This window comes from Carassius carassius, chromosome 15 (genome assembly GCF_963082965.1).
Source record: "Carassius carassius chromosome 15, fCarCar2.1, whole genome shotgun sequence".
Lineage (NCBI taxonomy): Eukaryota > Metazoa > Chordata > Actinopteri > Cypriniformes > Cyprinidae > Carassius > Carassius carassius.
The window spans coordinates 30116274-30128255 of record NC_081769.1 but is presented as its reverse complement, the minus strand read 5'-3'; the positions used below and the strand labels follow the sequence as shown (position 1 = coordinate 30128255).

Sequence of the window (11982 nt, the reverse complement as noted above, 5' to 3'; positions counted from 1 at the left end):
CTCTCAGTGCTGGTCCGGTCATCTGTTACGGATCACTCGGAGACAGAGGAGTAACAGATGAAAGATGTAATTTATTAAATGGACACAAGCAGAGGAGCGGGAAGTGAGGAGTGGATGGGTGTTGGGATCCGTGCCGGGAAGGAGGGTACCACACACACGCACCGTTGGGTCTTTAGGAGGATCTTGGACGTAATCCTTGGAGAGAAGACGGAAGAAGAGACTTCGAAGGTTATCCTTGGAGAGAAGGTAAAGAGGAGTTAGTCCTAATAGTTAGCGCAGGAATGATCTTGTCGCGAACGTGACCGGACAATGACTGGGTGCGTGTGTGTGGCTTTTGTGGTGCTGAGGTGGATGATAGGTGATGCGGATCAGGTGGTGATGATTAGTACTCAGGTGAGGGTGTGCGCCGTGATTGTGTGGAGGAGGAACCTGGCGTGTTTGTGACAATAATAATAATAATAATAATAAAAATGCATTTCATGATCCCTTTAAGAATATGGGTTCAATTATTTCCATTGTTTAACTGAAGTGAAAGTATGGTAAAAGTGAAAGTAAGAATAAACATCTCTTCTGCTTGACATACAGCACTTGGTAAAGACTCTCCATCAGGTTTATTTCACTTTACCAACTTAGTCACTTATAAGAGACATACAGTTGACTACCAAACATTAGAGGCCAAAGCTTGAGCTGCATCTGGGGTCTCACAAATATGTACAATAATAATAATAATAAACTTATTCATGAAACTTCACGATAACTGCCATTCTCCACTGATAAATTTGAAAAATGTACATAATGCTGAGCTCTTAATAGTTCTTTCTGTTCTAAACCAACAGTATGAAGATTGAGTTTATAAACCATGCTGTGAGTTTAGACATGTGATGCTGATAGGAGGATTAAGGAAGCTGTTTTTTTTTTTAAAAAGAGCAAGATTCACTGTCACAAGGTCCTACAAATATGATTTAGTGTGGTGAAATACTCCTGTTGATATGTCATGTCTCTCACCATATTAAATATGAGACTATAAGGTGGTGCCTGCAGTCCCAGAGTATTTTGGACATTGGACAAAAATAGAAAGTGGTACTACTCCTCCCCTACAACCTACAACTCACTTCCTGACTTTGCTGACTACCTTAACTGACAAGGTATATGACACCAGAGTACAGCAATACATACACACATCTCTGCAGACCATAGGCAGTTACAACCAAAATCAAATAATCAGAAGAATGGATCCCAGCCAGTCTTTCAATCAGGCTCCAGTGGCCTACAATTCATCTGAAAATTCAGTGATGTTGCAGCCAGCTGCAGCACCACCAGCACACCAGCACAATCCTACTGGATATCCAGGCCCCCTACGCCCAGGGGCCATATTCAGGACAAGCTGCGGTCGCTGTACAGCCTGCTGTTTTTGTGACCACTGCGCCACTGACCAATCCAGCACCAGATTACATGTGTTACTCCATCTTCACCATGCTGTGCTGCTGCTTACCTCTGGGCATTGCTGCACTGGTTTACTCCTGCTCTGTAAGTATCAAATTATTTTTGAATACTGCTGTGATTTATTTTTTAACCTGACTTCAAACAAAAAAAAGGGAATACAGTCAAGAGATGAAAAGATAAAAAGGAGAGGCTAAATCCTCTTTTGTCACACACTATGCATGTAAATAAATAAGTGTATTCATGTAACTTTCACATGATCTCCATGCTCCACTGATAAATGCAATGGTTTAGTTTTTTGATATCCCATAAATGCCTGTCAGTTGTAGAGAAAGGTGTGATGCTGGAAAGTGCACTGGCAAGTAACACAAAGGGTTAAACTTGAGATTTGAAGTTGAGCTTGATGGTTCAAGTGTGTTACAACTGGATTAAAACTAATGGCAAAGGTTTTTATGCCTTTGTTAATAAAATAATGCAGGTTGATCTGATTGAACTGGTAGAAATAATTAATAAATTAATTTAAGTCAATGTTAAGAAATGTATATATAAACTTTTTTATATTTTGTGGTGCAGGTGACATGATCAAGCTTACAGTATATCAAAATGAGTAATGAGTAATTTTATTTTATAATAACAATATATCACAATATAGTTACATTTTGCTTCATTTGTACAAACTCACATGATTTTTGCTAAATTGTACATATTTTACGAGTTGCACTATTTGTTTGAATTTGTATGAATGACCTACACCTAACCCCGCTCCTAAACCTACCCCACACTTGGATGTACAGACAAATCATTCAAAATCGATCATTCGTCCGAATTAGCCACCTCATAAAATGTACTAATTGGTCGTGAGATAGCATCGGTAAATCACCTACCCCTATGTTTAAGTGACTTTGATTTAATAAATTAACATGAACATATAATGGTGTATGCATGCTGGCATCATGCAATTAAAAAAAAAAAACACTTTTTAACTGGAAGCCCTCCATCATCTAAAACTCAAACAAACTCTACAGAGTTGAGTTTGACCTCTTTTGAGAACTTCCCCATCTGCCATTGACTCAAAGAAACTCAGAATGAGAAGAGTAGTTGTTGTCATTATATGTTTCACAATTGTTTTCACAGACTCAAGATGCCAACTACTCAGGACGGCGAGAATTAGCAGAGAAGAACTCAAATACAGCACGCACCCTGAATCATGTCGCTGTTGCACTTGGCCTGATTATCATTGTAGGGTATATTATCTTTTACTTTGCATTGATGAACAACATGAATTAGTGTACTTAACTGTTAGAGCTGTCATGGTTGAAAGCAGATCATAAAAAATAATTTAATTATGTTCATTTTAAATGTTTATTGCTTAATGTATAGAATTTAACACAGTTGAAACATGCTGCAAAGGCTGATTATTGGATGTTTAAAACAATAAAAGGTGGTCAAACTAAAGAAAAGTGTATTTATTTGTTTTTTTTATTAGAATTGCAGTAATTACAAACATAGATATATTCCTTGTGCATGAGCCTCATTTTAGCAAACTGTACGACTAACCCATAGACCCAAGTTGTTACCACATAAAACAATGCATGTGTCTGAAAGTAAACAACTACCTGCTACCTAAATTATACACACACACACACACACCTGAACCCAATCGAGATGGTTTAGGGGTGAGCTGGACCGCAGACTGAAGGCAAAAGGGCCAACAAGTGCTAAGCATTTCTCGGGGAACTCCTTCAAGACTGTTGGAAGACCATTTCAGGTGACTACCTCTTGAAGCTCATCAAGAGAATGCCAAGAGTGTGCAAAGCAGTAATCAAAGCAAAAGGTGGCTACTTTGAAGAACCTAGAATATGAAATATTTTCAGTTGTTTCACACTTTTTTGTTATGTATATAGTTCCATATATAATTCCACATGTGTTAATTCATAGTTTTGATGCCTTCAGTGTGAATCTACAATTTTCATCGTCATGAAAATTAAAGAAAACTCTTTGAACGGAAGGTGTGTCCAAACTTTTGGTCTATACTGTATATATAACACACACATATATATATATATATAATTATATATATATAATTTAGGTAGCAGGTAGTTGTAAACTTTATATACACACATTACATTTACATTTAGCAGACACTTTTATCCAAAGCAACTTACAAATGAGGACAATGGAAGTAATGAAAAACTACAAAAGAGCAATGATATATAAGTGCTATAACAAACATCTCAAGGTTACGTATGTAACCCTGGTTCCTTGAAGGAACGAGATGCTGCGTCGAACGCTTTGGGGAACGTCCCTGACCAGACCGACTCTGAATATCGTGTGCAATCTGTCCATCGGAAGGGTGTGACGTCACGGGCGGGGTGACGTAGCGACCAGGAAGCTATAAACGTAGCGTAGCGACCAGCTGGCTTCAGCTTCGAGTAGGGAAGCAAGCGCCGGCAGGGGTGCCGGGAGTATGGCTCTGCGACGCAGCGTCTCGTTCCTTCAAGTAACCAGGGTTACATACGTAACCTTGATACGTTCCTTTTCAGGAACTCGAGCAATTCTAAGAAAACACATGCATATATAGGCATACAGAAGTAAAGTTAAATGAATTTTTTCCACCACATTGTAAACACAGGAATGTTGAGTTTATAACCCATGTTGAGAGTTGCTGATGGGAGGGATGTGGAAACTGGTTAAAAAGAGCCCTGTCACATGGTCCGAAACAACAATATGCTTCAGTGTGGTAAAAATACTCCTCTTGATATTCCATGTATCTGAACAGAGTAAAATATGAGATCACAAGTTGGGGCCTGCAGTAACACAAATACATATGATGGAAACAGTAGCCGTGTTTCCACCACAGGAACTTTACCCAGGAACTAGGGACTTTGGGCTGGTACTCGGTGAGTTTCGCAGGATCCAGGACTTCTCCACAAAAATAAGGTTCATGTGATAGAGAAGACAAAATATTTAGGTTTATATTTCAGTGTAAAGTCAATAATAATTTAAACTCATCTGTTTAAATTATATTAAACCTTAAAATTCTGCATAATAAAGGGCGTGGCCACTTGAGTGACAGATGGATTGACGCTGCTGTCACCACCATCTATATAGATGGTTTTGGTTTCATCAACCAGGTCCTGCCCTTTTTTCCCATTTTCGATTGTCTGGGAGTAATGCATAGTGATGTGATACTAAGATGGTGATGCCCACTTTGAGCTCAAAAATGGTTTTTGGAAACCTACGGGTAGTCACAGCCTCAGACGTCATGCCCACGGACCATTGGCTGATCATCTGATGCATATGGCACACAAAAGTGGAAACACTTCAGGAGTGTTGTAGTTGTCATCGGATTGGTTGAACTATACAGGATTTCCGGGAGATGTGTGAGTCGCTTTCTTTAACGTTCTGTCCGGAAACAAAGATGGCGTGACGTCAAACCCCCTTACGAAAGAAGAAAGCCGTAGTGTTTACAGCTGTGACAATGAGCGCTTATCAGGATCAACTAAAGAGTGGATTTTCAAAAGTATGTCAAATATTTAAAGTTCATGGCATAGAATCTTTAAAATGCATCCGAGAGTTTTACACACCGGTCTGTTATTGTGGCGACATTTCCACGCCCCAAAACTTGATGATGAAAGAAACAAACTCTGATTGGTTGTTTGACATTTCAGTCAGATGGCCTCATGGGCGGGCCTTGGCCAACGAAAAGCTGCCATATGAATGTGAGACTAACCTACGGTTGACGTCATTTCTTTGGGTTTAACTGATTCGGAGTTTAAAGAACTCTGTTGATCCTGTTAATGTTATTTGCAAACTTTCCCAAATAACCGTTGAAATTAAATAATTAATCGGCCTAATGTTTTTATTAAATTGTGACCACGTTAAAAAGCCTACAGTTTCAATCATATTAAAAACAGTTAATGACATGAAAACATTATCTGGTACTTGCCTAAAAAGATGGGTTTATGATGTGCTTCATTAACAGATTACATTAACATTAAGGTAGCTTACTTTAAAGCTTTGCTCCTAAAAAATTTTTTTCAAGATCAGCGCGTTTGGACCCGTCCTTCCAGAACACTGCCTGACCCACACGAACCCCGCAACACGTCAATATATGATGATGAATAATGCATTGGTCATATTTATTGTGTTTATTAATAAATCTATGAAAGTTGTATGACTTTAGAACCTTTTCACACTGAAAAAAAAAAAAAAAGAGAGAAGAAAAAAGCTGGGTCACTGGGCCGATTACTCATTCAAAAGGTACTAATTTGTACCTCTAAGGAAGTAATATGCACCCTTTAGGGGTAAATAAGGTAATGCTATAGTGACAGATTTTGTCCCTTTCTGAGAGTGGGTATTTTGTTAGGGAGTCTTCATGCAAACTGAGCATTTGATCTTTAAATATCTTGCTGTCTGCACATATGGTTTCAGGTTAGAGGTCTGATGTTCCAGAAATGTTTTACGTGAGAATAGGTTAACCTCAGAATGAGAAGTTTTGAAAATAAGAAGTGGCTTCGCATTTGTTTTCAGTGCTGGTATTTTCTCCAGAGATCAACAAGTAGGCTTAAAGTACTTATGTTCATCTACATTAGATATTTTAAAGTAAAATGTTAACTGGTGTGGACTGGTGTATGTTTTTTTGTTTTTGTTTTTTCTGTAAAATGGGTTATATTTTAGATATAAATGATATAAATGAAATTTTCTACCCTGATTTTATCCTCCTGATTCGGACTGTCCATGGACTTCAATGTAAAAACCCATTTTTACGATGGGCTAACATCTTTGCCTATGAAATGAGCATTATATGTGGATCTATCTTGAAAACGTCAATGCCAAAGATTCTCCATCAAGTTGATATAACAACTTCATAACTGAAACAAAAGCTTGAGCTGTATCTGTTGTCACACAACTATGTAAGCATTACAAATTCCTTTTTTCTAAGGACAGGAAGGTTTCAATATGCAGTAGATGAGGATAGCAATTAAAAAAGAAGGATCCACTATCATAAGGTAACAAAAAATGCTTGGGTAAGTTGGGTTTATTGAAATTCTCCTGATATTTCATGTATCTCATAATGGAAAATGTTCCATAGTGTAGCAGATGGTTATCACTTAATCTCTGAGGTTAAACATCAAGACACGCGAACAGCTCTGTTATTGAACATCCATTTATTCTTATTCTCCCCAATCCCCCCGTATATCCTTTTCTGCACAGGAGTGCCCTCTAGTGTTCTGTCGGTTACACTACATCCCCCCCTTTTAGTCTCAACATCTATTATTATTATTATTCTACATACTTATATCCCCATGGTTATATATTCTCTTTTTTTTTCCCAGGGAACAAACCTCTCAATAACATAACATTGAACTTTCTTTCTTAAGCTGGAAGCCAGGGTAGACTACCTGGGCATTCCTGACTCTGCTGAAGGGGTTATTCTGCCCTTTTCTTGACAGCAGGTCTACCTATGCTAATTCCTCTTATAAGTCCATTCTTTCTGGTGGACGGGAAATCCTACCCGACCTGGTCACTGTAACGTTGACAACTTGCTGAGTTGGTTCTGGAAGAACAGTAAGATGAGATCGATTCCTTCTCAGTGTTCCCATCTCTGTTTCTACCTGATACGATCTTGGTGTTGCTGCTTCGCCCTGGACCGTTCCAGTGGTCTTCGATGTCCTGATCCACACTTTCTGTCCAGGTATGATGACTGGTAGATTTTTCGCTCTGTGTCTAGATCTGAATGTTTCCTGTTGTTTCTCTTTTAACATTCTATCTTTTCTTCTGAACACTTTCAGGTCAGGCCATCTTGGGTTGAGATATTTAGGTGGAACTGGGACTGTTGACCTTATTCTTCTCCCCATCAAGAGTTCTGCAGGTGAGATCCCATGAGCTAATGGAGTCGATCTGTAGGCCAAAAGAGCTCTCTGAGGGTCTTGGTTCTTTCTCAGCATTTGTTTTACTGTCCGCACCGCTCGCTCTGCCTCTCCATTGCTCTGGGGGTAACGTGGACTGCTTGTGACATGTTCGAAATCATAGTCTTGGGAAAACTCTCAAACTGTGGACCGTTATCTGTCACCAGTGTTTCAGGGATTCCAAACCTGGCAAAGATGACCTTCAGCCTCTCCACTGTTGTCGCTGTTATGAGTTTTGGCAAGTTTGCAACCTCAATGTATCTGGAGAAATAGTCAACCACCACCAGATAATGTCCTCCTTCCCATTGGAAGATATCAGCTGCGACTCGTTGCCAGGGTCTCGCTGGTAGAGGTGTTGGCATCAATTGCTCTGTTTTCTGCTGGGAATGCTGACAGCAGATGTCACATCTCTCCACTAACTCTTACATCTCTTATAACACCTGGCCACCATACAGATTGCTGTGCCCTTGCAATGCACTACGTCATTCCTTGATGACCTTGATGAAGTCTTTCGAGCATCTCTCTCTGCATGGGTTTTGGAATTATAATTCGTTCTCCTTTCAGTAGGATACCGTTTGCCACGTGGATATCTGCCCTATGAGACCAGTATGGCACGAGTTGTTCCGACACCTTTTTGTGTATACTGTCTTAGTTGTTGGCAGGTTAGATCCTCAGTCTGTATTTCCTGAATCTGTTTCAGTTTTGTTTTTGTTGCAGGGATTTGTTGAACTATGAAATCCACAAAAGCTCTACACTCATCCTCCAATGTTTCGTTTTCTGTTGATTTTTCAGGTCCCGATGGCGCTCGTGACAACGCATCTGCCGTGACCAGTTGTTTTCCTGGAACGTACATGATGTTGTACTTGTATCTGAGCAGCCTCAGTTTGAACCGAAGAATTCTTGGAGGTAAATCATCAATTGGTCTTTTGCCCAACAGTGATATTAGGGGTTTGTGGTCGGTATGCACTGTAAATTACAATCCAAGCAAATATGCACTGAGTCGCTCACATGCCCATGTTGTCGCAAGAGCTTCTTTTTCAATTTGTGCATATCGTGTCTCTGTGGGGGTTAGACTCCTTGAGATATATACAACAGGCCTCCACTCACCATTTGGTTGTTTCTGCATGAGCACACCGCCTAGACCATAAGATGAAGCGTCGGCTGAAACTACAGTCTCGCTGTTTGGACTATACTGTGCCAGTATAGCTGGTGAGCTGAGTTCTTTCTTTACTTTTGCAAAAGCTTCTTTCTGCTGTGCATCCCATGTCCAGGTGTTGTCATTTCTTAACAGGTCTCTCAGTGGCTTTGTGAGAGTCGGCAGATGAGGTGAAAACTTCCCGACGTAGTTAACCATTCCCATGAAACGTCTCACACCTTCCACATTCTCTGGCTCAGGCATGTTAAGGATGGCTTTAATCTTGTCCTCGTCTGCTTCGATCCCTTGAGCGCTTATGATATGGCCTAGGAACTTCACTCTATCGACAGCAAGGACACACTTATCATTTAGTGTTAGTCCAGCTTTTTCAAACTTCTTCAGCACCTCACACAGTCTCTCATTGTGTTCTTCTCGTTCTTTTCCAAACACTAGGACATCGTCTGCATGACAAAGAGCTCCAGTCGTTCCTGCAATGATCTGAGAGATTCTGAGCTGGAAATGCTCCGGGGCCGAAGATATCCCAAAAGGAAGGCGCCGAAAGCAGTATCTCCCAAAGGGTGTAATGAATGTTGTTAGAGGCTCGGAGTCTTCATGCAAGGGTATTTGCCAGAAACCAGATGTGGCATCCAATTTGGAGAACACAGCTGCTCCCTCTAGCTGTGCTAAAGTCTCATCCACAGCTGGCAGTATGTGTCTTTCTCTGCACACATTCTCGTTCAACCGTGTGAGATCGACGCAAATCCTGATATTGCCATTCGGTTTTGGCACGACAACCATACCCGCGCACCAGGGAGTAGGCTCTTCGATTCGTCGAATGACTCCCATTTCTTCCATTCTGTGGAGTTCCAGTTTTACTTTCTCCACTAGCGGTAGCGGTACTCATCGTGGGGCTGATAGAGCATACAGGACGGCTCCTTCCGACAGTTTGATCTTGTAGCTGCCCTCTAATTTTCCGAGTCCCGAGAAAACTTTGGGGAACATTGCCTTGTACTGCTCTCCAGGTTTGTGTATGTTAGCTACCTGCTGCAGTAACTGTAAGCCTTGAATTGCAGGCAGTCCAAGCAGCGGCATCACTAGATCCGTTACAACATATATGTCCTGCCAAATTCTCTTTTTGTCCTTCTGCAGGCATGCACTAAACGTACCCATCACTTTCAATGGAGTACTGTTAGGTCCCAGGATCTTCTTTTTGGAATCTTTGAGTTTCCCTTGCTTTTCAGCTGAATACAAAGATGCTGGAATAGCTGTGACTGCTGCACCTGTATCTATTTTAAAGGTGATTGGTTCTTTATTCACCAGTATTTTCTCTTGCCACATATTCTCTTGTTTTTGGGTCTGGATTGTTCCCAAGAATGCAGACTCATCATATGAACTGTCAACGATCGCTTCGAGTCTTTGAACTGACCGCCATACTGTAGCAAAATGTCCTTTTTTCCTACATTTTCTGCATTCCGCTTCTCTAGCTGGACACAATTTCCATGGGTGTTGTGGACTTTTTCCGCATCTCTTGCAGGAATCCATTTGTTTTATTTTATGAGCCGCATTGTAAAAACTTTGCGTTCTCTGCACTGTCCCCTCTGCTTTTTGCGATGTCATTTTTGCTTTAGATGTTCTCTTTGTTACGACTGCATCAACGTTAACTTCTTTTACTTCAGACTTTTCTCGTCTTATTATTGGCTGCTGACGTTTTATTTCCTCATTTTGTCTGACCTGAGTTATTGTTTTATCCAATGTCAAATTTGGATCTAGTTGCAGTCTCTCTGAGAGCTTTGCATCTCTTATTCCCACTACAATGCGGTCTCTGATCATTTCCTCATGGAGATCGCCATATTTGCAGTGTTCCGCAAGCTTGTACACGTCCGTGATAAAACTCTCTGCTGATTCGCCAGCCTGTTGAAATCTGCTGTTGAATTTTGCTCTCTCATAAATAACATTGTGTCTGCCAATAAAGTGCTCACTTAAAGCCTTCTTGACTTCTTCATAACTCTTCTTCTCTTCTTCGTTTAGGGGTAATGTATTTAATATATCGTCACTTTTCTCCCCCATAATGTAAAGAAGAGAGTTTACCTGGTAGGCAGAGTTTTTTTCTGCAAGCCCCGACGCTACTCTGAATCGTTCAAAGCGGCGCATCCATTGTGGCCATGAACTGGGCTCGTCGAAGTTGAAACTTCCCGGAGGTGTCAGTGAAAATATCTGATCCATATTTTGACTGTTCACTACTCTTAATCTCGAGTGCACTGCTCCGATGTTCGTTTTCTTTTCTTTTCTTTGGCCCGTTCTCAATTGCACTTGAGCACTGTGTCAATTCTCTTTATTTCTAGCAGTTTGTGTGCAACATCGCTCTATTTTCTCACTTACTTCTTTGTTTCTTTCTTTTCAGGTTGTGAAAAAACACTTCTGACACCATGTAGCAGATGGTTATCACTTAATCTCTGAGGTTAAACATCAAGACACGCGAACAGCTCTGTTATTGAACATCCATTTATTCTTATTCTCCCCAATCCCCCCGTATATCCTTTTCTGCACAGGAGTGCCCTCTAGTGTTCTGTCGGTTACACTACACATAGTATGATGGAAACAGTGTTAAAGCTCTTGTCTCTCCTCCCCTGCAACCTACAAATTGCTTTTCATTTGCTAACTGCCTTCATCAGCACTGAAAAGCCTGAACCAGAGTACAGCAACAAATACATCGCTGCACAGCACAAGGCAAAGGGAATTACAACCAAAATCCAATAATCAGAAGAATGGATCCCAGCCAGTTCTTCAGTCAGCCTCCAGAAGCCTACAATTCATCTGAGAAATCAGTGATGTTATTGCAAAACCACCTGTATACAAGGACAATTTCGCTGGATACCTTCCTTCTTTTCCAGAAAAGTCTGTGGTCGCTGTGCAGCCTGCAGTTTTTGTGCCCACCACTCCACTGGCCAATCCAGTGCCAGAGTACACTTGCTATTCCATCTTTACCTATGCTCTGCTGCTGTTTACCTCTGGGCACTGCTGCACTGGTTTACTCCCTCACTTTAAGTATCGATGCATGTGCTTTCCTTTTATTTATGATACATTTATGAACACCACAGGGATAACTATTTAATTTTTTGTGCTTGGTACAGCACTTGGATGGTAAAAAATTATCCACTAGGCTTATCCAAGGGGCCCAAAAAACATGCTTGCACCTCTGCATATATGTAAGCATTATAAGTAGTACAAGTTAATTCATGTAACTTTCCCATAACTGTCATGCTCCACTGGTAAATATGTATTGTCTAGCTGGTACAGATTTGGTTTATCGATCCACTTTTTTGGTTTCCTCTTTTTATTCTTATTTTTCTATTTCAGTCTTTTTACTTAAAAACTGCATTAATTCAGTGTGTTACCAGCTGCTTCTCTGTAATTAATTGTCATTTACTAGCGCAATTTTCTGAGTGAGAAATGCAACACCACTTTTTTTGTTTGTTTGTTTGTTTGTTTGTTTGT

The 11982-nt window shown here is 40.5% G+C and overlaps 1 protein-coding gene across 1 annotated transcript; it reads left to right on the top strand.

Annotated features, from left to right (window-relative positions):
* The first annotated feature begins 1149 nt into the window (after positions 1-1149).
* LOC132157954 (synapse differentiation-inducing gene protein 1-like) lies at positions 1150-2727 on the top strand. Its single transcript, XM_059567194.1, has 3 exons — positions 1150-1160; positions 1302-1527; positions 2575-2727. Exons 1-3 carry the CDS (start codon positions 1150-1152, stop codon positions 2725-2727), a joined length of 390 nt encoding a protein of 129 aa, XP_059423177.1.
* Positions 2728-11982: the final 9255 nt, after the last annotated feature.